Source organism: Cherax quadricarinatus, unplaced genomic scaffold (genome assembly GCF_038502225.1).
Source record: "Cherax quadricarinatus isolate ZL_2023a unplaced genomic scaffold, ASM3850222v1 Contig195, whole genome shotgun sequence".
Lineage (NCBI taxonomy): Eukaryota > Metazoa > Arthropoda > Malacostraca > Decapoda > Parastacidae > Cherax > Cherax quadricarinatus.
This window is the reverse complement of record NW_027195221.1, coordinates 18,013-45,178: the sequence shown is the minus strand read 5'-3', so window position 1 is coordinate 45,178 and position 27,166 is coordinate 18,013. Positions and strand designations below refer to the sequence as shown.

At 41.2% G+C, this 27,166-nt stretch overlaps 1 protein-coding gene across 1 annotated transcript in view; it reads left to right on the top strand.

Annotated features, from left to right (window-relative positions):
• LOC128703435 (DNA-directed RNA polymerase III subunit RPC1) overlaps positions 1–11,011 on the top strand; it is a 108,548-nt gene extending 97,537 nt beyond the window's left edge. The window contains exon 6 of the mRNA XM_070080175.1: positions 10,862–11,011. Within this exon, the coding sequence (XP_069936276.1) occupies positions 10,862–11,011 (150 nt within the window). The remainder of the gene's footprint in view (positions 1–10,861) is intronic.
• Positions 11,012–27,166: the final 16,155 nt, after the last annotated feature.

Here is a 27,166-nt window from a genome sequence, read left to right as displayed (position 1 = left end):
TCGCTCATGCTTCACACCCATATAAGAGCGTTGGTAAAACTACACTCTGGAAATATAAACACATATGCAGTATAATGTGATCCTTTATTGACAACGTTTCACCCACACAGTGGGCTTTTTCAAGTCACACACAGATCTACCTGGGGTGGAAGGTATGGGAGTATTTATAGTCATGTTCAGAATGTTGAGGTCAGGTGGAGAATGCTGCATCTGACCTCAACATTCTGAACATGACTATATACTCCCGTACCTTCCACCCCAGGTAGATCTGTGTGTGACTTGAAAAAGCCCACTGTGTGGGTGAAACGTTGTCAATAAAGGATCACATTATACTGCATATGTGTTTATATTTCCACTGTGTCGGTATTTGATACCATTTATTTCCAAAACTACACTCTCATACATTCCCCTCTTTGCCTCCAAGGACAAAGTTCTTTGTCTCCACAGACTCCTAAGTGCACCACTCACCCTTTTCCCCTCATCAATTCTATGATTCACCTCATCTTTCATAGACCCATCCGCTGACATGTCCACTCCCAAATATCTGAATACATTCACCTCCTCCCTACTCTCTCCCTCCAATCTGATATCCAATCTTTCATCACCTAATCTTTTTGTTATCCTCATAACCTTACTCTTTCCTGTATTCACTTTTAATTTTCTTCTTTTGCATACCCTACCAAATTCATCCACCAATCTCTGCAACTTCTCTTCAGAATCTCCCAAGAGCACAGTGTCATCAGCAAAATGCAACTGTGACAACTCCTACTTTGTGTGATTCTTTATCTTTTAACTCCACGCCTCTTGCCAAGACCCTCGCATTTACTTCTCTTACAACCCTATCTATAAATATATTAAACAACCACGGTGACATCACACATCCTTGTCTAAGGCCTACTTTTACTGGGAAATAATTTCCCTCTTTCCTACATACTCTAACTTGAGCCTCACTATCCTCGTGAAAACTCTTCACTGCTTTCAGTAACCTACCTCCTATACCATACACCTGCAACATCTGCCACATTGCCCCCCTATCCACCCTGTCATACGCCTTTTCCAAATTCATAAATGCCACAAAGACCTCTTTAGCCTTATCTAAATACTGTTCACTTATATGTTTCACTGTAAACACCTGGTCCACACACCCCCTACCTTTCCTAAAGCCTCCTTGTTCATCTGCTATCCTACGTGTGTGTGTGTGTATATATATATATATATATATATATATATATATATATATATATATATATATATATATATATATATATATATATATATATATATATATATACGTATATATATATATATATATATATATATATATGTATATATATATATATATATAACATCTTGTAGGAGTGAGGAAGAGCCAGTTGTGAGTGTGGGGGAAGTTCGTGAGGCAGTAGGTAAAATGAAAGGGGGTAAGGCAGCCGGGATTGATGGGATAAAGATAGAAATGTTAAAAGCAGGTGGGGATATAGTTTTGGAGTGGTTGGTGCAATTATTTAATAAATGTATGGAAGAGGGTAAGGTACCTAGGGATTGGCAGAGAGCATGCATAGTTCCTTTGTATAAAGGCAAAGGGGATAAAAGAGAGTGCAAAAATTATAGGGGGATAAGTCTGTTGAGTGTACCTGGTAAAGTGTATGGTAGAGTTATAATTGAAAGAATTAAGAGTAAGACGGAGAATAGGATAGCAGATGAACAAGGAGGCTTTAGGAAAGGTAGGGGGTGTGTGGACCAGGTGTTTACAGTGAAACATATAAGTGAACAGTATTTAGATAAGGCTAAAGAGGTCTTTGTGGCATTTATGGATTTGGAAAAGGCGTATGACAGGGTGGATAGGGGGGCAATGTGGCAGATGTTGCAAGTGTATGGTGTAGGAGGTAGGTTACTGAAAGCAGTGAAGAGTTTTTACGAGGATAGTGAGGCTCAAGTTAGAGTATGTAGGAAAGAGGGAAATTTTTTCCCAGTAAAAGTAGGCCTTAGACAAGGATGTGTGATGTCACCGTGGTTGTTTAATATATTTATAGATGGGGTTGTAAGAGAAGTAAATGCGAGGGTCTTGGCAAGAGGCGTGGAGTTAAAAGATAAAGAATCACACACAAAGTGGGAGTTGTCACAGCTGCTCTTTGCTGATGACACTGTGCTCTTGGGAGATTCTGAAGAGAAGTTGCAGAGATTGGTGGATGAATTTGGTAGGGTGTGCAAAAGAAGAAAATTAAAGGTGAATACAGGAAAGAGTAAGGTTATGAGGATAACAAAAAGATTAGGTGATGAAAGATTGAATATCAGATTGGAGGGAGAGAGTATGGAGGAGGTGAACGTATTCAGATATTTGGGAGTGGACGTGTCAGCGGATGGGTCTATGAAAGATGAGGTGAATCATAGAATTGATGAGGGAAAAAGAGTGAGTGGTGCACTTAGGAGTCTGTGGAGACAAAGAACTTTGTCCTTGGAGGCAAAGAGGGGAATGTATGAGAGTATAGTTTTACCAACGCTCTTATATGGGTGTGAAGCGTGGGTGATGAATGTTGCAGCGAGGAGAAGGCTGGAGGCAGTGGAGATGTCATGTCTGAGGGCAATGTGTGGTGTGAATATAATGCAGAGAATTCGTAGTTTGGAAGTTAGGAGGAGGTGCGGGATTACCAAAACTGTTGTCCAGAGGGCTGAGGAAGGGTTGTTGAGGTGGTTCGGACATGTAGAGAGAATGGAGCGAAACAGAATGACTTCAAGAGTGTATCAGTCTGTAGTGGAAGGAAGGCGGGGTAGGGGTCGGCCTAGGAAGGGTTGGAGGGAGGGGGTAAAGGAGGTTTTGTGTGCGAGGGGCTTGGACTTCCAGCAGGCATGCGTGAGCGTGTTTGATAGGAGTGAATGGAGACAAATGGTTTTTAATACTTGACGTGCTGTTGGAGTGTGAGCAAAGTAACATTTATGAAGGGATTCAGGGAAACCGGCAGGCCGGACTTGAGTCCTGGAGATGGGAAGTACAGTGCCTGCACTCTGAAGGAGGGGTGTTAATGTTGCAGTTTAAAAACTGTAGTGTAAAGCACCCTTCTGGCAAGACAGTGATGGAGTGAATGATGGTGAAAGTTTTTCTTTTTCGGGCCACCCTGCCTTGGTGGGAATCGGCCGGTGTGATAATAAAAAAAATATATATATATATATATATATATATATATATATATATATATATATATATATATATATATATATATATATATATATATATATATATATACACACACACACACACAGAATCACTGGACATGTTCCTAGAAGTGCTGCAGCCTGTGGAACTCTTTGAAACACTGTGTCATGCGCAGTGTTGTTTTACACTCCTCACACACAAAACGAGAGTCTCTGCGTTGTTGGGGGCGTTTTTTTGTACGTGCACAGACAAAACACCTCTTCTGAGCCTTTTTCTTGGAAGCAGTAACAGGCAGTTTTGTTAGGAAGTGATCACTAGGCTTCAGACGAGAAGGTAGTTGTGATAATTTGGTGGGCGGTTTTCTATTGCATGTGTTGTTACTTGGTATTTGAATGTTATTTGTCTGATGACAGACAAACAAAATTTGCCATATGGTGGTTTGTTTCTGGTCCTCATCTTATACATATTATAAGCATTGAGCATGGAAATGTCCAGTAAATGGAAAAAGAGTTTTATATACCACTTATAACTTTTGTACTCACCTAATTGTACTCACCTAATTGTGGTTGCAGGGGTCGAGACTCAGCTCCTGGCCCCGCCTCTTCACTGATCGCTACTAGGTCCTCTCCCTCTCTGCTTCCTGAGTTTTGTCATACCTCTTCTTAAAACTATGTATGGTTCCTGCCTCCACTACTTCACTTGCTAGGCTATTCCACTTCCTGACGACTCTATGACTGAAGAAATACTTCCTAACACCCCTGTGACTCGTCTGAGTCTTCAGCTTCCAGTTGTGACCCCTTGTTTCTGTGTCCCCTCTCTGGAACATCCTATCTCTGTCCACCTTGTCTATTCCCCGCAGTATCTTGTATGTCGTTATCATGTCTACCCTGACCTTTCTGTCCTCCAGTGTCGTCAGTCCAATTTCCCTCATCCTTTCCTCGTACGACATTCCCCTGAGCTCTGGGACTAGCCTTGTTGCAAACCTTTGTACTTTCTCTAACTTCTTGACATGCTTGACCAGGTGTGGGTTCCAGACTGGTGCTACATACTCCAGTATGGGCCTAACATACACAGTGTACAGTGCCTTGAACAATTGCTTATTAAGGTATCGGTACGCTATTCTCAGGTTTGCCAGGCGCCCTTATGCTGCAGTAGTTATTTGGTTAATGTGTGCCTCCGGTGATGTGCTCGGTGTTATGGTCACCCCAAGGTCTTTCTCCCTGAGTGAGGTCTGTAGTCTTTGTCCACCTAGCCTATACTCTGTCTGCGGTCTTCTTTGCCTCTCCCCAATCTTCATGACTTTGCATTTGGCAGGGTTGAATTCGAGAAGCCAGTTTCTGGACCGCATGTCCAACCTGTCCAGGTCTCTTTGCAGTCCTGCCTCATCCTCATCCGATTTAATTCTTCTCATCAGCTTCACATCATCTGCGAATAGGGACACTTCAGAGTCTATTCCTTCCATTGTGTCATTCGCATATATCAAAAATAGCACTGGTCCTAGAACTGACCCCTGTGGGACCCCGCTCATCACAGGCGCCCACTGTGATACCTCTTCATGTACCATGACTCGTTGTTGCCTCCCTGTCAGGTATTCCCTGATCCATTGCAGTGCCCTCCCTGTTATATGCGCCTGATCCTCCAGCTTCTGCACTAATCTCTTGTGGGGAACTGTGTCAAAGGCCTTCGTGCAGTCTAGGAAAATGCAATCAACCCACCCCTCTCTCTCGTGTCTTACTTATGTTACTTTGTCATCTTATGAGCACAATCAGCTGCAGGTTTTAGAATGGTTTCAGTGGGCTCTCTGTTCTGCCTGCCAGTGTCTGTCGTTTCGTTAGGGTGAACTGATGACAACAGTGCGACATCTCATTTGTCATATCACCAAAATGCCATGATGTCATTGGCAGCAAATGCTTGCACCTGATCTCTACGAGTGCCAGCATCAAGCCTAGGCATATGCTTACGATTTGCACGCACTGTACTGCACACATTTATTTATTTATTTATTATTAATTTGGACATGATACATAGATGTACACTCGTCATGTTCACTCGTAAAAAATCACTGAGTAAGGGGCTTGTACCAGTTATCAGTATACAGTGGACCCCCGCATAACGATATTAATCCGTTCTTGAGAGCTCATTGTTATGCGAAATTATCGTTATGCGAATGAATATTCCCCATAAGAAATAATGGAAATCAAATTAATCCGTGCAAGACACCCCAAAGTATGAAAATTTTTTTTTACCACATGAAATATTAAGTTTAATACACACAAACTGAAAAAGGCATGCACAGTTACATGACACTTACCTTTATTGAAGATCTGGTGATGATTGATGGGATGGGAGGAGGAGACAGTCTTAGTGTTTAGAAGGGGAATCCCCTTCCATTAAGACTTGAGGTGTCAAGTCCTTTTCTAGGGTTACTTCCCTTCTTCTTTTAATGCCACTAGGACCAGCTTCAGAGTCACTGGACTTCTGTCGCACAACATATCTGTCCATAGTGGCCTGTACCTCTCGTTCCTTTATGACTTTCCTAAAGTGTTTCACAACAGTGTCAGTGTAATAGTCACCAGCACGGCTTGCAATAGCTGTGTGAGGGTGATTGTCATCAAAAAAGGTTTGCACTTTAAGCCACATTCCACACATTTCCTTAATCTTTGAAGTAGGCAACTTCTTCAATTTCTCTCTCCCCTCCTCCGAACCAGTTTCCTCAGGTCTGGCCTCTTGCTGTTGAAGTTGATCTAGCAGCTCATCAGTGGTTGGTTCTTCATTGTCCTCCTCCACCAACTCTTCCACATCATCCCCACTAACCTCCAACCCCAAGGACTTCCCCAATGCCACAATGGATTCCTCAACTGGCATAGGATTCCCAGGGTTAGCCTCAAACCCTTCAAAATCCCTTTGGTCTACACATTCTGGCCACAGTTTCTTCCAAGCAGAGTTCAAGGTCCTCTTAGTCACTCCCTCCCAAGCCTTACCTATAAGGTTTACACAATTTGAGGATATTAAAGTGATCTCTCCAAAACTCTCTTAGAGTCAGTTGAGTTTCTGAGGTCACTACAAAGCACCTTTCAAACAGAGCTTTTGTGTACAGTTTTTTGAAGTTTGCAATAACCTGCTGGTCCATGGGCTGCAGGAGAGGAGTGGTATTAGGAGGCAAAAACTTCACCTTAATGAAGCTCATGTCCCCATAAAGTCGCTCTGCCACGTCTGTAGGATGACCAGGGGCATTGTCTAACACCAGGAGGCACTTAAGGTCTAATTTCTTTTCAGTTAGGTAATCTTTCACATTGGGGGCAAATGCTTGGTGTAACCAGTCATAGAAAAAGTCCCTAGTGACCCATGCCTTACTGTTTGCCCTCCACAGCACACACAAATTAGCCTTGAGGATATTCTTTTGTCTGAACGCTCTGGGAGTTTGAGTGATACACTAATAAAGGCTTCACTTTGCAATCACCACTAGCATTGGAACACATCAACAGAGTAAGCCTGTCTTTCATAGGCTTATGTCCTGGGAGTGCCTTTTCCTCCTGAGTAATGTACGTCCTGCTTGGCATTTTCTTCCAAAACAGGCCTGTTTCGTCACAATTAAACACTTGTTCAGGTTTCAGTCCTTCACTGTTTATGTACTCCTTGAATTCCTGCTCATATTTTTCAGCCGATTTGTGGTTCGAACTGGCAGCCTCACCATGCCTTATCACACTATGAGTGCCACTACGCTTCTTAAATCTCTCAAACCAACCTTTGCTGGCCTTAAATTCACTCACATCACTAGTTGCTGGCATTTTTTTAATTGAATCGTCATGCAACTTCCTAGCCTTTTCACATATGATCGCTTGAGAGATGCTGTCTCCTGCTATCTGTTTCTCGTTTATCTACACCAATAAAAGTCTCTCAACATCTTCTATCACTTGCGATCTCAGTTTCGAAAACATAGTTGCACCTTTGGCAAGAACAGCTTCCTTGATTGCCATTTTCTTGCCCACAATAGTAGCGATGGTTGATTGGGGTTTATTATACAACCTGACCAGCTCAGAGATACGCACTCCACTTTCATATTTATCAATGATCTCTTTCTTCATCTCCATAGTAATTCTCACCCTTTTTGTTGTAGGGTTGGCACTAGAAGCTTTCTTGGGGCCCATGGTGACTTATTTTGCAGATGCAATCACTACAAAGGCTGTGATAATATAAAATGTTCCAGTTGTATGTTTGGAAGTGACCACGGTGGCTGGCTGGCTTGTAAACACTGGCACCAAAGGGACAAGTGAGGCACGCTCAGGCCAAAGTGGACGCGTATGGTACGGAACGAATAGCGCTGGTCGGGTTTTTAAGCGCTAGTCGAGGCAAAATTTTTGCGTTAAAATGTATCGCTAGTCAGATTTATCGTTAATCGATGCCATCGTTGGTCGAGGGTCCACTGTATATACCTGGAAAGCACTTGAGGACCTGGTTCCAAATCTTCAGACTGCCATAACAACATATTGGAGTGAGAGATATGGGAGAAAAGGCAAAATATACCCAGTGGGGAGCAGGGGTGCAATGGGCACAATAAGGGAATGCTGTATCAACATTCATGGCCCCAGACTATTCAGCATCTCACCAGAAGATATCAGAAACATGGCTGGAACAAGTGTAGAAGCCTTCAAGAGGAATCTGCACAAGTATCCTCACCAAGTGCTGGATCAACCAGGCTGTGATGGATATGTGGGGCAGCAGCAGCCTAGTTGACCAGGCAAGCACTAGACGAGCCTGGCCCATGGCCAAGCTCTGAGAGTAGTGAGACTCGAAACTCATTAAAGGTACAGTAAGACCCCACTTATACGGCAGGTTAGGTTCCAGGCTACTTCCATAAAGGGGAAATCCCCGTAAATTGGAATACCCTTTTTTCCACTTATAAATGCATATAAAGTTTACACTAACATATATTAAGTTAGCAATAGAACTAGGTATTAAAAACAATAAAAAAATAAAATACGTACACATAGTTGACCTCGTGTAAAAATGGCACCACTACTATCTTATATGCACACTTCTTTCCTTGTTTCTGGCTCGGTGTGTACTATGTTTTCCCTAAATTAGTTTGAAGCATTTAAGAGATATACTTTACAAGTTCACTGACACAATTTTATGCTTCTGGCAAGGGAAAAAAACTATGATAATCCGGGAAAAATGGAAGAGCACGCGGGGGAGTGACGGAGGAGCACGATGGGTTCTTGCTCATGTGCCCATGTAGTGTGGAAGCCTTATCATGTAGTGTGGAAACTTCATCATGCAGTGTGGAAGCCTCATCGTATAGTGTGGAAGTCTCATTATGTAGTGTGGAAGCCTTACCAGGTTTCACAACACTTTTAATATCATCCCTGTTTTTTTAACAGCCTTGAACTACCATTTGCTAGCTGTAGAAGTATTTTATAGAATATCATCTAATCTTGAGGGTGAAAAATGTGTTGAATCATCATAACTTTATCTTGCACACTCACAGATACAAGTTCCAGGCACTGTATCTCCCTTCATCTGCTTCTGTCTTGCAATGTTTTTTTCTATCTCTATGATAATTTCTCTGCCTTTTTTCACCGGCCTAGATCCATCGGCCACTTCAATATTCTTTAGAATTTCTTCTTGCTTGATAATAGTAGAGATGGTTGTTTGTGGAAAGCCATGCTCTTGCACCAATACGTTAATTCTAACTCCATCGTGTTTTACAAAATTTCTTGCTTGATCTTTAGACAAATTGCTTTAGGGGGCCATGATGACTTGCAAACACAAAAGACAACATAATTAAATCACAGATGCAGTTTTTTTTTTTTTAAACAAACCGGCCATATCCCACCAAGGCAGGGTGGCTTAAAAAGAAAAACGAAAGTTTTCCTTTTTAAATTTAGCAATTTGTACAGGAGAAGGGGTTACTAGTCCCTTGCTCCCGGCATTTTAGTTGCCTCTTACAACACGCATTGCTTACGGAGGAAGAATTCTGTTCCACTTCCCCATGGAAATAAGAGGAAATAAACAAGAACAAGCACTAGAAAGAAAATAGAAGAAAACCCAGAGGGGTGTGTATATATATGCTTGTATACATGTATGTGTAGTGTGACCTAAGTGTAAGTAGAAGTAGCAAGATGTACCTGAAATCTTGCATGTTTATGAGACAGAAAAAAGACACCAGCAATCCTACCATCATGTAAAACAATTGCAGGTTTCCATTTTACACTCACTTGGCAGGACATGTCTACCAACCTACTACCTACAACAGATACAGTTCTTTGTTTCAACATACTGGCCGTATCCCACCAAGGCGGGGTGGCCCAAAAGGAAAAACTAAAGTTTCTCCTTTTACATTTAGTAATATATGCAGGAGAAGGGGTTACTAGCCCCTTGCTCCCGGCATTTTAGTTGCCTCGTACAACACGCATGGCCTATGGAGGAAGAATTCTGTTTCACTTCCCCATGGAGGTAAGAGGAAATAAACAAGAACATGAACTAGAAAGAAAATAGAAGAAAACCCAGAGGGGTATGTACATATATGCTTGTACATATTTGTCCTAGGTAGTAGGTTGGTAGACAGCAACCGCCCAGGGAGGTACTACCGTTCTGCCAAGTGAGTGTGAAACGAAAGCCTGTAATTGTTTTACATGATGGTAGGATTGCTGGTGTCTTTTGTCTGTCTCATAAACATGCAAGATTTCAGGTATGTCTTGCTACTTCTACTTACGCTTAGGTCACACTACACATACATGTACAAGCATATATATACACACCCCTCTGGGTTTTCTGCTATTTTCTTTCTAGTTCTTGTTCTTGTTTATTTCCTCTTATCTCCATGGGGAAGTGGAACAGAATTCTTCCTCCGTAAACCATGCGTGTCGTAAGAGGTGACTGAAATGCCGGGAGCAAGGGGCTAGTAACCCCTTCTCCTGTATAAATTACTAAATTTAAAAAGAGAAACTTTTGTTTTTCTTTTTGGGCCACCCTGCCTTGGTGGGATACAGCCGGTTTGTTGAATGTTGAAAGATGTGTGTAGTGTGACCTAAGTGTAAGTAGAAGTAGCAAGATGTATCTGAAATTTTGCATGTTTATGAGACAAAAAAAAGACACCAGGAATCCTACCATCATGTAAAATAATTACAGGCTTTCGTTTTACACTCACTTGGCATGACGGTAGTACTTCTCTGGGCGGTTGAGATACAGTTATGAAAGATAAATAATTCTGAGTTGGTGCAGAGAACATATGCAGTAGCTTCAGTCTGAAGAGAAAACAATGAACTATAGTATAAATGCTGCTATTGGCTGAGATGCTTCCGTAAAAGACATTCATTCCCATTGCTGATTGATTGCTAAACCACACTTCTTCCACTGATTCTCCTATAGGCTCAGTCACTGCCCAGGATTCAAGGTCCTGCATTGCTAGTTGACTGAGGCCTTCTCTACTTGTGCCGACCATTGTTCCTGTATTATATCTCAATTTTTTCATCACAACTCAAAACTAAATTTCTTTATGAGGGTAAATCATAATTATAAATTATCATAACTCAAGGGACCACTATTTTTCTGCCATTTTTGTACTTACACATTTGCTAGTGATTTCAAAATAACAAAATATGAATTTTGACAGAATATTTTTTTTTATATTGGAAAACAATTCCTACTTTAGTTTTTGGTAACATATGTTGCTGTTTTTGTTTAATTCTCTCATTATGGACATTTCAGATTCCACTTGCTGACCTACCTTTGCTGTGCATGGATCAGCAGTTTTCACATCCCAAGGATCTCATTCTTACACGTCTTCTGGTTCCACCAAACTGCATTCGTCCTTCTGTTATATCAGAACTCAAGTCTGGCACGTTAGTAGATACTTGAAAGTGTGAAATGATTTAACCCTTTGACTGTCTTACAAGCCACTGTGTTTGACGTATATATACTCATGACACATAGGCAGCAGTCAGGCAACTTTATTCTGAAATAAAGTTGCCTGACTGTTGCCTATGTGTCTTACCTACTAACCTGTCGGTATTGTATACCATTTTGATATTCATTTTTTTTTTTTTATTATTATCACACTGGCCGATTCCCACCAAGGCAGGGTGGCCCGAAAAAGAAAAACTTTCACCATCATTCACTCCATCACTGTCTTGCCAGAAGGGTGCTTTACACTACAGTTTTTAAACTGCAACATTAACACCCCTCCTTCAGAGTGCAGGCACTGTACTTCCCATCTCCAGGACTCAAGTCCGGCCTGCCGGTTTCCCTGAATCCCTTCATAAATGTTACTTTGCTCACACTCCAACAGCACGTCAAGTATTAAAAACCATTTGTCTCCATTGACTCCTATCAAACACGCTCACTCATGCCTGCTGGAAGTCCAAGCCCCTCGCACACAAAACCTCCTTTACCCCCTCCCTCCAACCTTTCCTAGGCCGACCCCTACCCTGCCTTCCTTCCACTACAGACTGATACACTCTTGAAGTCATTCTGTTTCGCTCCATTCTCTCTACATGTCCGAACCACCTCAACAACCCTTCCTCAGCCCTCTGGACAACAGTTTTGGTAATCCCGCACCTCCTCCTAACTTCCAAACTACGAATTCTCTGCATTATATTCACACCACACATTGCCCTCAGACATGACATCTCCACTGCCTCCAGCCTTCTCCTCGCTGCAACATTCATCACCCACGCTTCACACCCATATAAGAGCGTTGGTAAAACTATACTCTCATACATTCCCCTCTTTGCCTCCAAGGACAAAGTTCTTTGTCTCCACAGACTCCTAAGTGCACCACTCACTCTTTTTCCCTCATCAATTCTATGATTCACCTCATCTTTCATAGACCCATCCGCTGACACGTCCACTCCCAAATATCTGAATACGTTCACCTCCTCCATACTCTCTCCCTCCAATCTGATATCCAATCTTTCATCATCTAATCTTTTTGTTATCCTCATAACCTTACTCTTTCCTGTATTCACCTTTAATTTTCTTCTTTTGCACACCCTACCAAATTCATCCACCAATCTCTGCAACTTCTCTTCAGAATCTCCCAAAAGCACAGTGTCATCAGCAAAGAGCAGCTGTGACAACTCCCACTTTGTGTGTGATTCTTTATCTTTTAACTCCACGCCTCTTGCCAAGACCCTCGCATTTACTTCTCTTACAACCCCATCTATAAATATATTAAACAACCACGGTGACATCACACATCCTTGTCTAAGGCCTACTTTTACTGGGAAAAAATTTCCCTCTTTCCTACATACTCTAACTTGAGCCTCACTATCCTCGTAAAAACTCTTTACTGCTTTCAGTAACCTACCTCCTACACCATACACTTGCAACATCTGCCACATTGCCCCCCTATCCACCCTGTCATACGCCTTTTCCAAATCCATAAATGCCACAAAGACCTCTTTAGCCTTATCTAAATACTGTTCACTTATATGTTTCACTGTAAACACCTGGTCCACACACCCCCTACCTTTCCTAAAGCCTCCTTGTTCATCTGCTGTCCTATTCTCCGTCTTACTCTTAATTCTTTCAATTATAACTCTACCATACACTTTACCAGGTATACTCAACAGACTTCTCCCCCTATAATTTTTGCACTCTCTTTTATCCCCTTTGCCTTTATACAAAGGAACTATGCATGCTGTCTGCCAATCCCTAGGTACCTTACCCTCTTCCATACATTTATTAAATAATTGCACCAACCACTCCAAAACTATATCCCCACCTGCTTTTAACATTTCTATCTTTATCCCATCAATCCCGGCTGCCTTACCCCCTTTCATTTTACCTACTGCCTCACGAACTTCCCCCACACTCACAACTGGCTCTTCCTCACTCCTACAAGATGTTATTCCTCCTTGCCCTATACACGAAATCACAGCTTCCCTATCTTCATCTACATTTAACAATTCCTCAAAATATTCCCTCCATCTTCCCAATACCTCTAACTCTCCATTTAATAACTCTCCTCTCCTATTTTTAACTGACAAATCCATTTGTTCTCTAGGCTTTCTTAACTTGTTAATCTCACTCCAAAACTTTTTCTTATTTTCAACAAAATTTGTTGATAACATCTCACCCACTCTCTCATTTGCTCTCTTTTTACATTGCTTCACCACTCTCTTAACCTCTCTCTTTTTCTCCATTTACTCTTCCCTCCTTGCATCACTTCTGCTTTGTAAAAACTTCTCATATGCTAACTTTTTCTCCCTTACTACTCTCTTTACATCATCATTCCACCAATCGCTCCTCTTCCCTCCTGCACCCACTTTCCTGTAACCACAAACTTCTGCTGAACACTCTAACACTACATTTTTAAACCTACCCCATACCTCTTCGACCCCATTGCCTATGCTCTCATTAGCCCATCTATCCTCCAATAGCTGTTTATATCTTACCCTAACTGCCTCCTCTTTTAGTTTATAGACCTTCACCTCTCTCTTCCCTGATGCTTCTATTCTCCTTGTATCCCATCTACCTTTTACTCTCAGTGTAGCTACAACTAGAAAGTGATCTGATATATCTGTGGCCCCTCTATAAACATGTACATCCTGAAGTCGAAGTCTACTCAACAGTCTTTTATCTACCAATACATAATCCAACAAACTACTGTCATTTCGCCCTACATCATATCTTGTATACTTATTTATCCTCTTTTTCTTAAAATATGTATTACCTATAACTAAACCCCTTTCTATACAAAGTTCAATCAAAGGGCTCCCATTATCATTTACACCTGGCACCCCAAACTTACCTACCACACCTTCTCTAAAAGTTTCTCCTACTTTAGCATTCAGGTCCCCTACCACAATTACTCTCTCACTTGGTTCAAAGGCTCCTATACATTCACTTAACATCTCCCAAAATCTCTCTCTCTCCTCTGCATTCCTCTCTTCTCCAGGTGCATACACGCTTATTATGACCCACTTCTGCAATCCAACCTTTACTTTAATCCACATAATTCTTGAATTTACTCATTCATATTCTCTTTTCTCCTTCCATAACTGATCATTTAACATTACTGCTACCCCTTCCTTTGCTCTAACTCTCTCAGATACTCCAGATTTAATCCCATTTATTTCCCCCCACTGAAACTCTCCTACCCCCTTCAGCTTTGTTTCGCTTAGGGCCAGGACATCCAACTTCTTTTCATTCATAACATCAGCAATCATCTGTTTCTTGTCATCAGCACTACATCCACGCACATTTAAGCATCCCAGTTTTATAAAGTTTTTCTTCTTCTCTTTTTTAGTAAGTGTCTACAGGAGAAGGGGTTACTAGCCCATTGCTCCCGGCATTTTAGTCGCCTCATACGACATGCATGGCTTACGGAGGAAAGATTCTTTTCCACTTCCCCATGGACAATAGAAGAAATAAAGAAGAACAAGAGCTATTTAGAAAAAGGAGAAAAACCTAGATGTATGTATATATATATGCATGTGCGTGTCTGTGAAGTGTGACCAAAGTGTAAGTAGGAGTAGCAAGATATCCCTGTTATCTAGCGTGTTTATGAGACAGAAATAGAAACCAGCAATCCTACCATCATGCAAAACAGTTACAGGCTTTTGTTTCACAGTCATCTGGCAGGACGGTAGTAGTTCCCTGGGTGGTTGCTGTTTACCAACCTACTACCTAATCATATAGCCCATTGCTCCCGGCATTTTAGTTGCCTCATACGACACGCATGGCTTACGGAGGAAAGATTCTTTTCCACTTCCCCATGGACAATAGAAGAAATAAAGAAGAACAAGAGCTATTTAGAAAAAGGAGAAAAACCTAGATCTTCTTCTTCTTCTTTCAACGTACCAGCCGTATCCCACTGAGGTGGGGTGGCCCAAAAGAAAAAACTGAAGTTTCTCCTTTTAAATTTAGTAATATATACAGGAGAAGGGGTTACTAGCCCCTTGCTCCCGGCATTTTAGTCGCCTCTTACGACAAGCATGGCTTACAGAGGAAGAATTCTGTTCCACTTCCCCATGGAGATAAGAGGAAATAAACAAGAACAAGAATTAGAAAGAAAATAGAAGAAAACCCAGAGGGGTGTGTATATATATGCTTGTACATGTATGTGTAGTGTGACCTAAGTGTAAGTAGAAGTAGCAAGACTTACCTGTAATCTTGCATATTTATGAGACAGACAAAAGACACCAGCAACCCTACCATCATGTAAAACGATTACAGGCTTTCGTTTTACACTCACTTGGCAGGACGGTAGTACCTCCCTGGGCGGTTGCTGTCTACCAACCTACTACCTAATCATATAGCCCATTGCTCCCGGCATTTTAGTTGCCTCATACGACATGCATGGCTTACGGAGGAAAGATTCTTTTCCACTTCCCCATGGACAATAGAAGAAATAAAGAAGAACAAGAGCTATTTAGAAAAAGGAGAAAAACCTAGATGTATGTATATATATATGCATGTGCGTGTCTGTGAAGTGTGACCAAAGTGTAAGTAGGAGTAGCAATATATCCCTGTTATCTAGCGTGTTTATGAGACAGAAAAAGAAACCAGCAATCCTACCATCATGCAAAACAGTTACAGGTTTTTGTTTCACAGTCATCTGGCAGGACGGTAGTACTTCCCTGGGTGGTTGCTGTCTACCAACCTACTACCTATTCATATATGCTCATAAATTCTAGCGGCTTCAAATCAAGCAGGAGAAAGCTGGTAGGCCCACATGTGAGAGAATGGGTCTGTGTGGTCAGTGTGTACCATATAAAAAAAATCCTGGAGCATGCAGTGCATTTTTATTAAAATGCCGAATTTGTGGTCTATTTTCATATAGTATTTATGGTTGTATTCTCATTTTCTTGGTCTCATTTGATAGAATGGAAAACATATTAAAGAAATAGATGTGATTTTGATTGGTTTTACTATAAAAAGAACCTGGAAATGGAGCTCAAAGTAGGGGAAATGTTTGATTTTTGCTGATGTTCAAAAGTAAACAAATGATGTCATTGTCCAATAAATGTCCAACTAGCCATTCTAATATGCAGTCATGAATGGGTTGACATTATTTGTACAATTATTACAGTATTGCAGTAGTCTGCATAACAGTAAATCTTCTAATTTTTTGTTTGAATAAAAATTCAAAATAGAAAGCAAGAGTAATATCAGAGTGGCCTGGAGACGTGACTGATGAACAAAGAAAATGCTATTTTAGAGCCAGGAATGTCTGCAGTGTTCATTCTGGACTTTATTTTGAAATTGTCATATTTTTTAATTTTTGTGAAATTGGCCAAATTGCAAATTTCTGACCATGTTATTGGGTAGTTGAAATCGGTAAATGGGCAGTTTCTTGTACTCAGTCGATAGAAAAAATGGAGTTCTAAAGAAATAGCTATGAGTTTGGTCGACTGGAACAATGGAATTAGCCGAAAATAGGGCTCAAAGTGGGCGAAATCGCCGATTTGTAAATATCACCGCGGTCACTAACTTCGCGAGAGCGTAATTCAGTCAGTTTTCCATCAAATTTCGTTTCTTTTGGTGTCACTGCAATCAGGGAAAGATTCTCTATCATTTCATAAGAAAAAATAATTTTTTTTTTTTTTTGAAATTTTGTGACACCAGGAGACACCTCAGGATTGGGGGGTTGTGACAGTCAAGGGGTTAACATACCTATACTGGTACAACACCGATTTTTTGGCACCCTTGGTTTCTAAGCCTTGCTGGTACATGAATTTTGTTGGACTAACAGTGGTCACCTAATTTAACAATACATCTCTATCCCACTAACCATACACTTGTCATGTCTCTAAAGCACCATGGTCTACTAGAAACTTTAAATGTAAGTATAAATGAAGCAGGTTTATTGATTACTGTATTTAAAACGAATGTTGCAGTACTTCCACTCTCAAATTGGTAAATTTTACAATTTTGTTGCAACTATAGAAGTAATCACAAAGGTCTGGAAGTTAAGGGTTGTCAGGATTACTTACTGTTTCATTATGGATTGTGATGTTACAGGGATTACATCTGGGGTACTTGAAGTTGCTGTCACAGGATTTTCAAATGTAGGCCTAGTGCTGTGACGTACATTGTTCTTGGTCTTTTTTTTTTTTTTTAAACATTTCATCCATGCTAATTGTTTCATATACAGTAAGTCCCGGACTTACAAACACACTAGGGACCTTCTGAATTGTTTATAATATTCATATTACAGGTAGCTTTCAACTTACCAACATGTTGGGGACCTTCTTTATTGTATATAATAATGATATTAAACACAATAATCATATAATAATGATATTATACACTATACAGAAGATTTTCAGCTTGTTTGTAAGTCGAGGACTCGCTGTACTTTGATCTTTCCCTGCCTAATTTTCATGCGCCAAATAAAAGTTCATTAGCTCTTGTTTTGTCATGATGAAGCATTGTTCTGGCTCTTTGATTAATTCACCTGATAACTCAGATGACTGTGAAACAAAAACCTGTAACTGTTTTGCATGATGGTAGGATTGCTGGTTTTCTTTTTCTGTCTCATAAACACGCTAGATAACAGGGATATCTTGCTACTCCTACTTACACTTTGGTCACACTTCACAGACACGCACATGCATATATATATATACATACATCTAGGTTTTTCTCCTTATTCTAAATAGCTCTTGTTCTTTTTTATTTCTTCTATTGTCCATGGGGAAGTGGAAAAGAATCTTTCCTCCGTAAGCCATGCGTGTCGTATGAGGCGACTAAAATGCCGGGAGCAATGGGCTAGTAACCCCTTCTCCTGTATACATTTACTAAAAAAGAGAAGAAGAAAAACTTTATAAAACTGGGTTGTTTAAATGTGCGTGGATGTAGTGCGGATGACAAGAAACAGATGATTGCTGATGTTATGAATGAAAAGAAGTTGGATGTCCTGGCTCTAAGCGAAACAAAGCTGAAGGGGGTAGGAGAGTTTCAGTGGGGGGAAATAAATGGGATTAAATCTGGAGTATCTGAGAGAGTTAGAGCAAAGGAAGGGGTAGCAGTAATGTTAAATGATCAGTTATGGAAGGAGAAAAGAGAATATGAATGTGTAAATTCGAGAATTATGTGGATTAAAGTAAAGGTTGGATGTGAGAAGTGGGTCATAATAAGCGTGTATGCACCTGGAGAAGAGAGGAATGCAGAGGAGAGAGAGAGATTTTGGGAGATGTTAAGTGAATGTATAGGAGCCTTTGAACCAAGTGAGAGAGTAATTGTGGTAGGGGACCTGAATGCTAAAGTAGGAGAAACTTTTAGAGAGGGTGTGGTAGGTAAGTTTGGGGTGCCAGGTGTAAATGATAATGGGAGCCCTTTGATTGAACTTTGTATAGAAAGGGGTTTAGTTATAGGTAATACATATTTTAAGAAAAAGAGGATAAATAAGTATACACGATATGATGTAGGGCGAAATGACAGTAGTTTGTTGGATTATGTATTGGTAGATAAAAGACTGTTGAGTAGACTTCAGGATGTACATGTTTATCGAGGGGCCACAGATATAGCAGATCACTTTCTAGTTGTAGCTACACTGAGAGTAAAAGGTAGATGGGATACAAGGAGAATAGAAGCATCAGGGAAGAGAGAGGTGAAGGTTTATAAACTAAAAGAGGAGGCAGTTAGGGTAAGATATAAACAGCTATTGGAGGATAGATGGGCTAATGAGAGCATAGGCAATGGGGTCGAAGAGGAATGGGGTAGGTTTAAAAATGTAGTGTTAGAGTGTTCAGCAGAAGTTTGTGGTTACAGGAAAGTGGGTGCAGGAGGGAAGAGGAGCGATTGGTGGAATGATGATGTAAAGAGAGTAGTAAGGGAGAAAAAGTTAGCATATGAGAAGTTTTTACAAAGTAGAAGTGATGCAAGGAGGGAAGAGTATATGGAGAAAAAGAGAGAGGTTAAGAGAGTGGTGAAGCAATGTAAAAAGAGAGCAAATGAGAGAGTGGGTGAGCTGTTATCAACAAATTTTGTTGAAAATAAGAAAAAGTTTTGGAGTGAGATTAACAAGTTAAGGAAGCCTAGAGAACAAATGGATTTGTCAGTTAAAAATAGGAGAGGAGAGTTATTAAATGGAGAGTTAGAGGTATTGGGAAGATGGAGGGAATATTTTGAGGAATTGTTAAATGTTGATGAAGATAGGGAAGCTGTGATTTCGTGTATAGGGCAAGGAGGAATAACATCTTGTAGGAGTGAGGAAGAGCCAGTTGTGAGTGTGGGGGAAGTTCGTGAGGCAGTAGGTAAAATGAAAGGGGGTAAGGCAGCCGGGATTGATGGGATAAAGATAGAAATGTTAAAAGCAGGTGAGGATATAGTTTTGGAGTGGTTGGTGCAATTATTTAATAAATGTATGGAAGAGGGTAAGGTACCTAGGGATTGGCAGAGAGCATGCATAGTTCCTTTGTATAAAGGCAAAGGGGATAAAAGAGAGTGCAAAAATTATAGGGGGATAAGTCTGTTGAGTGTACCTGGTAAAGTGTATGGTAGAGTTATAATTGAAAGAATTAAGAGTAAGACGGAGAATAGGATAGCAGATGAACAAGGAGGCTTTAGGAAAGGTAGGGGGTGTGTGGACCAGGTGTTTACAGTGAAACATATAAGTGAACAGTATTTAGATAAGGCTAAAGAGGTCTTTGTGGCATTTATGGATTTGGAAAAGGCGTATGACAGGGTAGATAGGGGGGCAATGTGGCAGATGTTGCAAGTGTATGGTGTAGGAGGTAGGTTACTGAAAGCAGTGAAGAGTTTTTACGAGGATAGTGAGGCTCAAGTTAGAGTATGTAGAAAAGAGGGAAATTTTTTCCCAGTAAAAGTAGGCCTTAGACAAGGATGTGTGATGTCACCGTGGTTGTTTAATATATTTATAGATGGGGTTGTAAGAGAAGTAAATGCGAGGGTCTTGGTAAGAGGCGTGGAGTTAAAAGATAAAGAATCACACACAGGGTGGGAGTTGTCACAGCTGCTCTTTGCTGATGACACTGTGCTCTTGGGAGATTCTGAAGAGAAGCTGCAGAGATTGGTGGATGAATTTGGTAGGGTGTGCAAAAGAAGAAAATTAAAGGTGAATACAGGAAAGAGTAAGGTTATGAGGATAACAAAAAGATTAGGTGATGAAAGATTGAATATCAGATTGGAGGGAGAGAGTATGGAGGAGGTGAACGTATTCAGATATTTGGGAGTGGACGTGTCAGCGGATGGGTCTATGAAAGATGAGGTGAATCATAGAATTGATGAGGGAAAAAGAGTGAGTGGTGCACTTAGGAGTCTGTGGAGACAGAGAACTTTGTCCTTGGAGGCAAAGAGGGGAATGTATGAGAGTATAGTTTTACCAACGCTCTTATATGGGTGTGAAGCATGGGTGATGAATGTTGCAGCGAGGAGAAGGCTGGAGGCAGTGGAGATGTCATGTCTGAGGGCAATGTGTGGTGTGAATATAATGCAGAGAATTCGTAGTTTGGAAGTTAGGAGGAGGTGCGGGATTACCAAAACTGTTGTCCAGAGGGCTGAGGAAGGGTTGTTGAGGTGGTTCGGACATGTAGAGAGAATGGAGCGAAACAGAATAACTTCAAGAGTGTATCAGTCTGTAGTGGAAGGAAGGCGGGGTAGGGGTCGGCCTAGGAAGGGTTGGAGGGAGGGGGTAAAGGAGGTTTTGTGTGCGAGGGGCTTGGACTTACAGCAGGCATGCGTGAGCGTGTTTGATAGGAGTGAATGGAGACAAATGGTTTTTAATACTTGACGTGCTGTTGGAGTGTGAGCAAAGTAACATTTATGAAGGGATTCAGGGAAACCGGCAGGCCGGACTTGAGTCCTGGAGATGGGAAGTACAGTGCCTGCACTCTGAAGGAGGGGTGTTAATGTTGCAGTTTAAAAACTGTAGTGTAAAGCACCCTTCTGGCAAGACAGTGATGGAGTGAATGATGGTGAAAGTTTTTCTTTTTCGGGCCACCCTGCCTTGGTGGGAATCGGCCAGTGTGATAATAAAAAAAAAAAAAATCAGTTAATTTGCCAATAGCCATAGTTCTTGACAAGTTAATATAGCTCTTAACCCTAGCCATAGCTGGGTTATATGTTAATAAAATATCCTAGGAATCTCATTAAGGCCTAGTCACAGACTTGTCTGCAGGGGCATTGATCCCCGAAACCCTCTCTAGGTATACTCCAGGTAAGTCAAGGGATCACCACAACTGCAGTGTAAGCAGTGTAAGTGAGCTCATCCTACACATACTGCCATATGCCATCACTCTGTAATTTTGTCCAGACAAAATAAACTGCCAGACCATCTATTACCAGAAAATTGGTTTTGTACCTGTATAAATAACTAATGGCATGAATTATCAGCGAATTTACTTCCTAATACTCCTATATACATGTGTATGTTTTTTTTTTTTTTTGTAACACATTTAACACCCCTCCTTCATAGTGCAGGCACTGTACTTCCCATCTCCAGGACTCAAGTTTGGCCTGCCAGTTTCCCTGAATCCTTTCATAAATATTACCTTGCTCACACTCCAACAGCACGTCAAGTCCTAAAAACCATTTGTCTCCATTCGCTCCTATCTAACATGCTCACGCATGCTTGCTGGAAGTCCAAGCCCCTCGCACACAAAACCTCCTTTACCCCTTCCCTCCAACCTTTCCTAGGCCGACCTCTACCCTGCCTTTCCTCCGCTACAGATTTATACACTCGAACTCATTCTATCTTGTTACATTCTCTCTGCGTGTCGGAACCACCTCAACAATCCCTCCTCAGTCCTCTGGATAATAGTTTTAGTAATCCTGCACCTCCTCCTAATTTCCAAACTACGAATTCCCTGCATTATATTCACACCACTCATTGCCCTTAAACATGACATCTCCACTGCCTCCAGCCTTCTCCTTGTTGCAACATTTACCACCCATGCTTCACACCAATATAAGAGTGTTGGTATAACTATACTCTCATACATTACCCTCTTTGTTTCCATGGACAAAATTCTTCGTCTCTAGGGACTCCTCAGTGCACCACTCACCTTTTTTGCCTCGTCACTTCTATGATTCACTTCATCTTTCATAGACCCATCTGCTGACACGTCCACTCCTAAATCTCTGAATAAATTCACCTCCTCCATGCACTCTCCCTCCATCCTGATATCCAATCTTTCATTACCTAATTTTTTTGTTATCCTTATCACCTTACTCTTTCCTATATTCACTTTCAAAATTCTTCTTTTACTTATCCTATAAAACCCATCCACCAACCTCTGGAACTTCTCTTCAGAATCTCCCAAAAGCACAGTGCAAAAAGCAACTGTGACAACTCCCACTTTCTGTTAAATTCCTTGTCTTTTAATCCCAAACCTCCTGGCAGCACCTTAGCACTCACTTCTCTTTCAACCTCATCAATAGATATATTTAATAACCATGGAAACATCATGCATCCTTATCTAAGGCCTACTTTTACTGGGAAATGATCTCCCTCTCTCCTACGTACTCTAACCTGAGCCTCATTATCTTTGTAAAAACTTTAACTGCTTTCAATAACCTACCTCCTATTCCATACATTTGCAACATCTACCACATTGCCCCCTATCCACCCTGTCATATGCCTTTTCCAATTCTATAAATGCCATAAAAACCTCTTTTCCCTTATCTAGACACTATTCACCTATATGCTTCACTGTAAACACTTGGTCTACACACCCTCTACCCTTCCTAAAGCCTTCTTATTAATCTAATACCCTACTCTCTGTCTTATTCTTGATTCTTTCAATAATAACTTTACCATACACTTTACCAGGTATACTCAGCAGACTTTTTTTTTTTTTCAACAAACCGGCCGTATCCCACCAAGGCAGGGTGGCCCAAAAAGAAAAACGAAAGTTTTTCTTTTTAAATTTAGTAATTTGTGCAGGAGAAGGGGTTACTAGCCCCTTGCTCCCACTCAACAGACTTATTCCCTTATAATTTTTGCTTCTCTTTTGTCCCCTTTGCCTTTATACAAAGGAGCAATGCATGGTCTCTGCCAATCCCTAGGTACCTTACCCTCTTCCATACATTTATTAAATAAAAGCACCAAACACTCCAAAACTATATCCCCTCCTGCTTTTAACGTTTCTATGTTTATCCCATCAATCCCAGCTGCTTTACCCCCTTTTATTCTACCCACCGCCCCATGCATTTCCCCCACTCTCACAGCTTGCTCCTCCTCACTCTTATAAGATGTTATTCCTCCTTGCCATATACACGAAATATGTCGTAAGTCATATGTACTCAAGTATAAGGTCAGGTTTCACATCTAAATTTTTAAGTAAAAATAAAGGAACTTAGCCTGTTCATTAGTAATACTTTTGAGAGGTTAAAATCTTTACATATTACTGGTCTTCAGAGCACTAGATTCCCATATCTGTGTTGCATCGAAGGCTGAACCATGCAGTAACCATGTTGCTTCATGATCAAGGACCAGTCAGACTTGGTCAAGATCCAGGTAGATCTAGTCAGGTTCCAGGTTGATCTGGTCAGGTTCCAGGGACACCTTGTCAGGTCCCAGGTACACTTGGTCAGGTCCCAGGTACACCTGGTCATGTCCCTAGTACACCTGGTCATGTTCTAGGTAGACCTAGCCAGGTTCCAGGTAGATCTGGTCAAGTTCCAGGTAGACCTGGTCAGGTGGTCATGGACCCGGCCACAGGGGTGTTGATCCCTGGAATGCCCTCCAGGTAGGTAGATCTAGTCAGGTTGCAGGTAGGCCTGGTTGACCAGGCAAGCACCAGATGAGCCTGGCCCATGGCCGGGCTCAGAGAGTAGATATACTCTCGAAATTCTTCAAAGGTATATCAAAGGTAAGGTAAGACCTGGTCAGGTTCCAGGTAGACCTGGTCAGGCCCCAGTTAGACCTGGTCAGGTTCCAGGTTGACCTGGTCAGGTTTCAGGCAGACCTGGTAAGGTTCCAGGGTAAACTAGTCAGACACTGTTACATTGAATTCTAAGTCTTTAAAATTCAATGTAACAGTTGTTTTATGTTTGGTTCAGTTAGGTAAAGTTATTTATTCAAAATATTCCTAATACGGGAGGGCCCCACTTATACAGCAAGTTAGGTTCTGAGCTACTGCTGTTAAGCAGAATCACAGTAAAGTGAAACTTAGTCTTTTTTCACTTTAAAATCCATATAAAAGCTTTATAACATGTTTACATTATCATATATAAAGTCAGTAATATAGCCAGGCCTTCAAAATGCATGTGCAATGCATACATTACTTTCCTTAAAATATTTTCATCCTTAGCTTATAGTGAGCAGTGAAAATATATATTTTATGAAGTCTGAATAAATGAAGAATGATTATAATTGAAAATGGCTGTATTAGCAAAATGCTGTAAATTGAAGCTCTCTAAAGTAGGTCCTGCTTGTACTGTATTCTACAAATAAACAGAACTCAAATCCATGAATTTAGTGGTAAATGTCCATTTGAATAATTTTGTAGATAATAAACAGGGTATCACTATACAACTGCCAGACTGGCAACTGTTGTCGTTCACAAGCAATATTTTATTTCTCTTTTTGGTTTGTTAATTTGCAGTATGAATATTTTAAGCTAAGCCAGACTAAGGAAAGGAGAAAGAGCATCACCTGCTGGTACCCCAGTTCCCCCATCCCTTGTCATGGACAGCTAGCCACCATCTTGTCTCTCCCACCAAGTGCTTGCTTGTACTAAATGTGGCTCCCTTTATTGACAAGCAGAACAGTGCAAATGATAATTCTGTAGTTCCTTACCAGTCTACCAAACATGAACTCTCCACATGTTCACATAGTGAACTTAACCCAAACGTATATATATGTTCTTACTGCTAGTGCCCCAAACGTTTTATTTTTCCTGCCTTTAAATATGGCATGATTGACCTGAGATGCCTTGTTAGCATAACACTCAGTGTGCACTGTATTAAAAAAGTCTGGGACCAATTAGTACCTTGTGGTAGCACCAGCTCAAATGAGTGCCAGCTATAGCAAACAGCAGGGCAAACACCTGGGATTCACTGATTTCATTTAGTAATAACTCTCCCATTTTAAGAGGAAAGTGATGTTGCACCCGAGTTTAGTGGCTTTGAGGTAGACGGCTGCGGCGGCGGCTGTGGCGGCGGCTGCGGCGGCGGCTGCGGCGGCGGCTGCGGCGGCGGCTGCGGCGGCGGCTGCGGCGGCGGCTGCTGTGGCGGCTGCTGTGGCGGCTGCTGCTGCGGCTGCTGCTGTGGCTGCTGCTGTGGCTGCTGCGGCTGCTGCTGCGGCTGCTGCTGCGGCGGCGGCAGCGGCTGCGGCTGCGGCTGCTGCGGCGGTGACGGCTGCTGCGGCTGCTGCTGCTGTGGTGGCGGCGGCTGCTGCTGCTGCTGCTGCTGCTGCTGCTGCTGCTGCTGCTGCTGCTGCTGCTGCTGTATATTTTTAAATGTTTATATAGTATGTACTGTATATTGTAATAAACAGAATAGAGGAAATCAGCTCTAATATACTGGTCAGAGAGCCCGTCATAAGTCTGAGTCATCGGTAAACAAGTAGTACGTTACTAAGTGAGGAGAGGCTGTAATTATAACTTCAAATAGTGTGAATTTGAATAATACAACCACTTCATGGGATTCATTGTTCGCACTAATCGAGATCTAGCTGTATACAGGCAGGCCCTATTTTACATTGCTTTGCTTTACTGTGTTTCACTAATACAGTAGGGCCCCACTTATTCGACTGGTTAGGATCCAGGCTACCGCCGGAAAGTGGACATCATTTATTTCCACTTATAAATGTCAGATTAATTTACACTAACATATATTAACCCTTTGAGGGTTTTGGACGTACTAGTACGCCTAAATTCTAGCGCCCTCAAATCTAGTGGGAGAAAGCTGGTTGGCCTCCATATGAAAGAATGGGTCTATGTGGTCAGTGTGCACGGTATAAAAAAAAATCCTGCAGCACACAGTGCATAATGAGAAAAAAAAATCTTTGACCGTTTTTTTGGAATAAAACAGCGACTTTGCACTGTATTTTCGTATGGTATTTATTGTTGTATTCTAGTTTTCTTGGTCTCATTTTATAGAATAGAAGGCATATCATAGAAATTGAGATGATTTTGACTGGTTTTACAATGAAAAGTACCTTGAAATTGAGCTCAAAGTAGCAGAAATGTTCGATTTTTTCCAAAGTTTGAAAGTAAACAAATCATACCAAGCGTCCAATTCACGTCAACTGGTGAGTCTAATATTCTTTTGCAAGTGCGCCAATATGATTCATACCATTTTTTTACACTAATGCAGTAGTCTGCATAACAGTAAATCTTCTATTTTTTGAGAATAAAAATTCAAAGTGGAAAGCAAAAGAATGTAAGAGGGGCCTTGAGACATGACTAATGAACAGAGGAAATGTCATTTTAGTGCCAGGAATGTATTTCTTGTTTGTTCTGGACCTTATTCGGAAATTAGCATCTTTTGAAATTTGTGTGAAATTGGCAAAATTGCTAAATTCTGACCACTGTACTGGATAGTTGAAATTGGTAAATGGGTGGTTTCTTGCACTCATTCAATAGAAAATATGGAGTTCTAGCGAAATATTCTTGTTTTTTGTCGACTAGTACAGTGGAACCGGCTGAAAATGGGGCTCAAAGTGGGCAAAATCGCCGATCCGTAAACATTGCCGAGACCGCTAACTTCGCGAGCGCATAATTCCATAAGTTTTCCATCAAATTTCATATTTTTGGTGTCCTTATGATCGGGAAAAGATTCTCTATCTTTTCATAAGAAAAAATTATTTTTTTTTTTTTAAATTTGGCCGACTCTGAGAACGAGTCTCGGAGAGGGCCTGTCGACCCTCAAAGGGTTAAGCTAGCAATAGAACTAGGCTTTAAAAAAAATGAAAAGTAAAATACACACACAGTACACTCATGACTTGCCTTAAAATATTTGTAGTCTTAATGTAGGGTGAGTGGTGTTTATTGTAAGAAGTCAGATTTGGTAGGTATGGTAGCTCACCTGGCCACCCCACCCCACACACACGTAATGTACTATGCCCTAGAGCGATAAAAATGCATATACAGTACA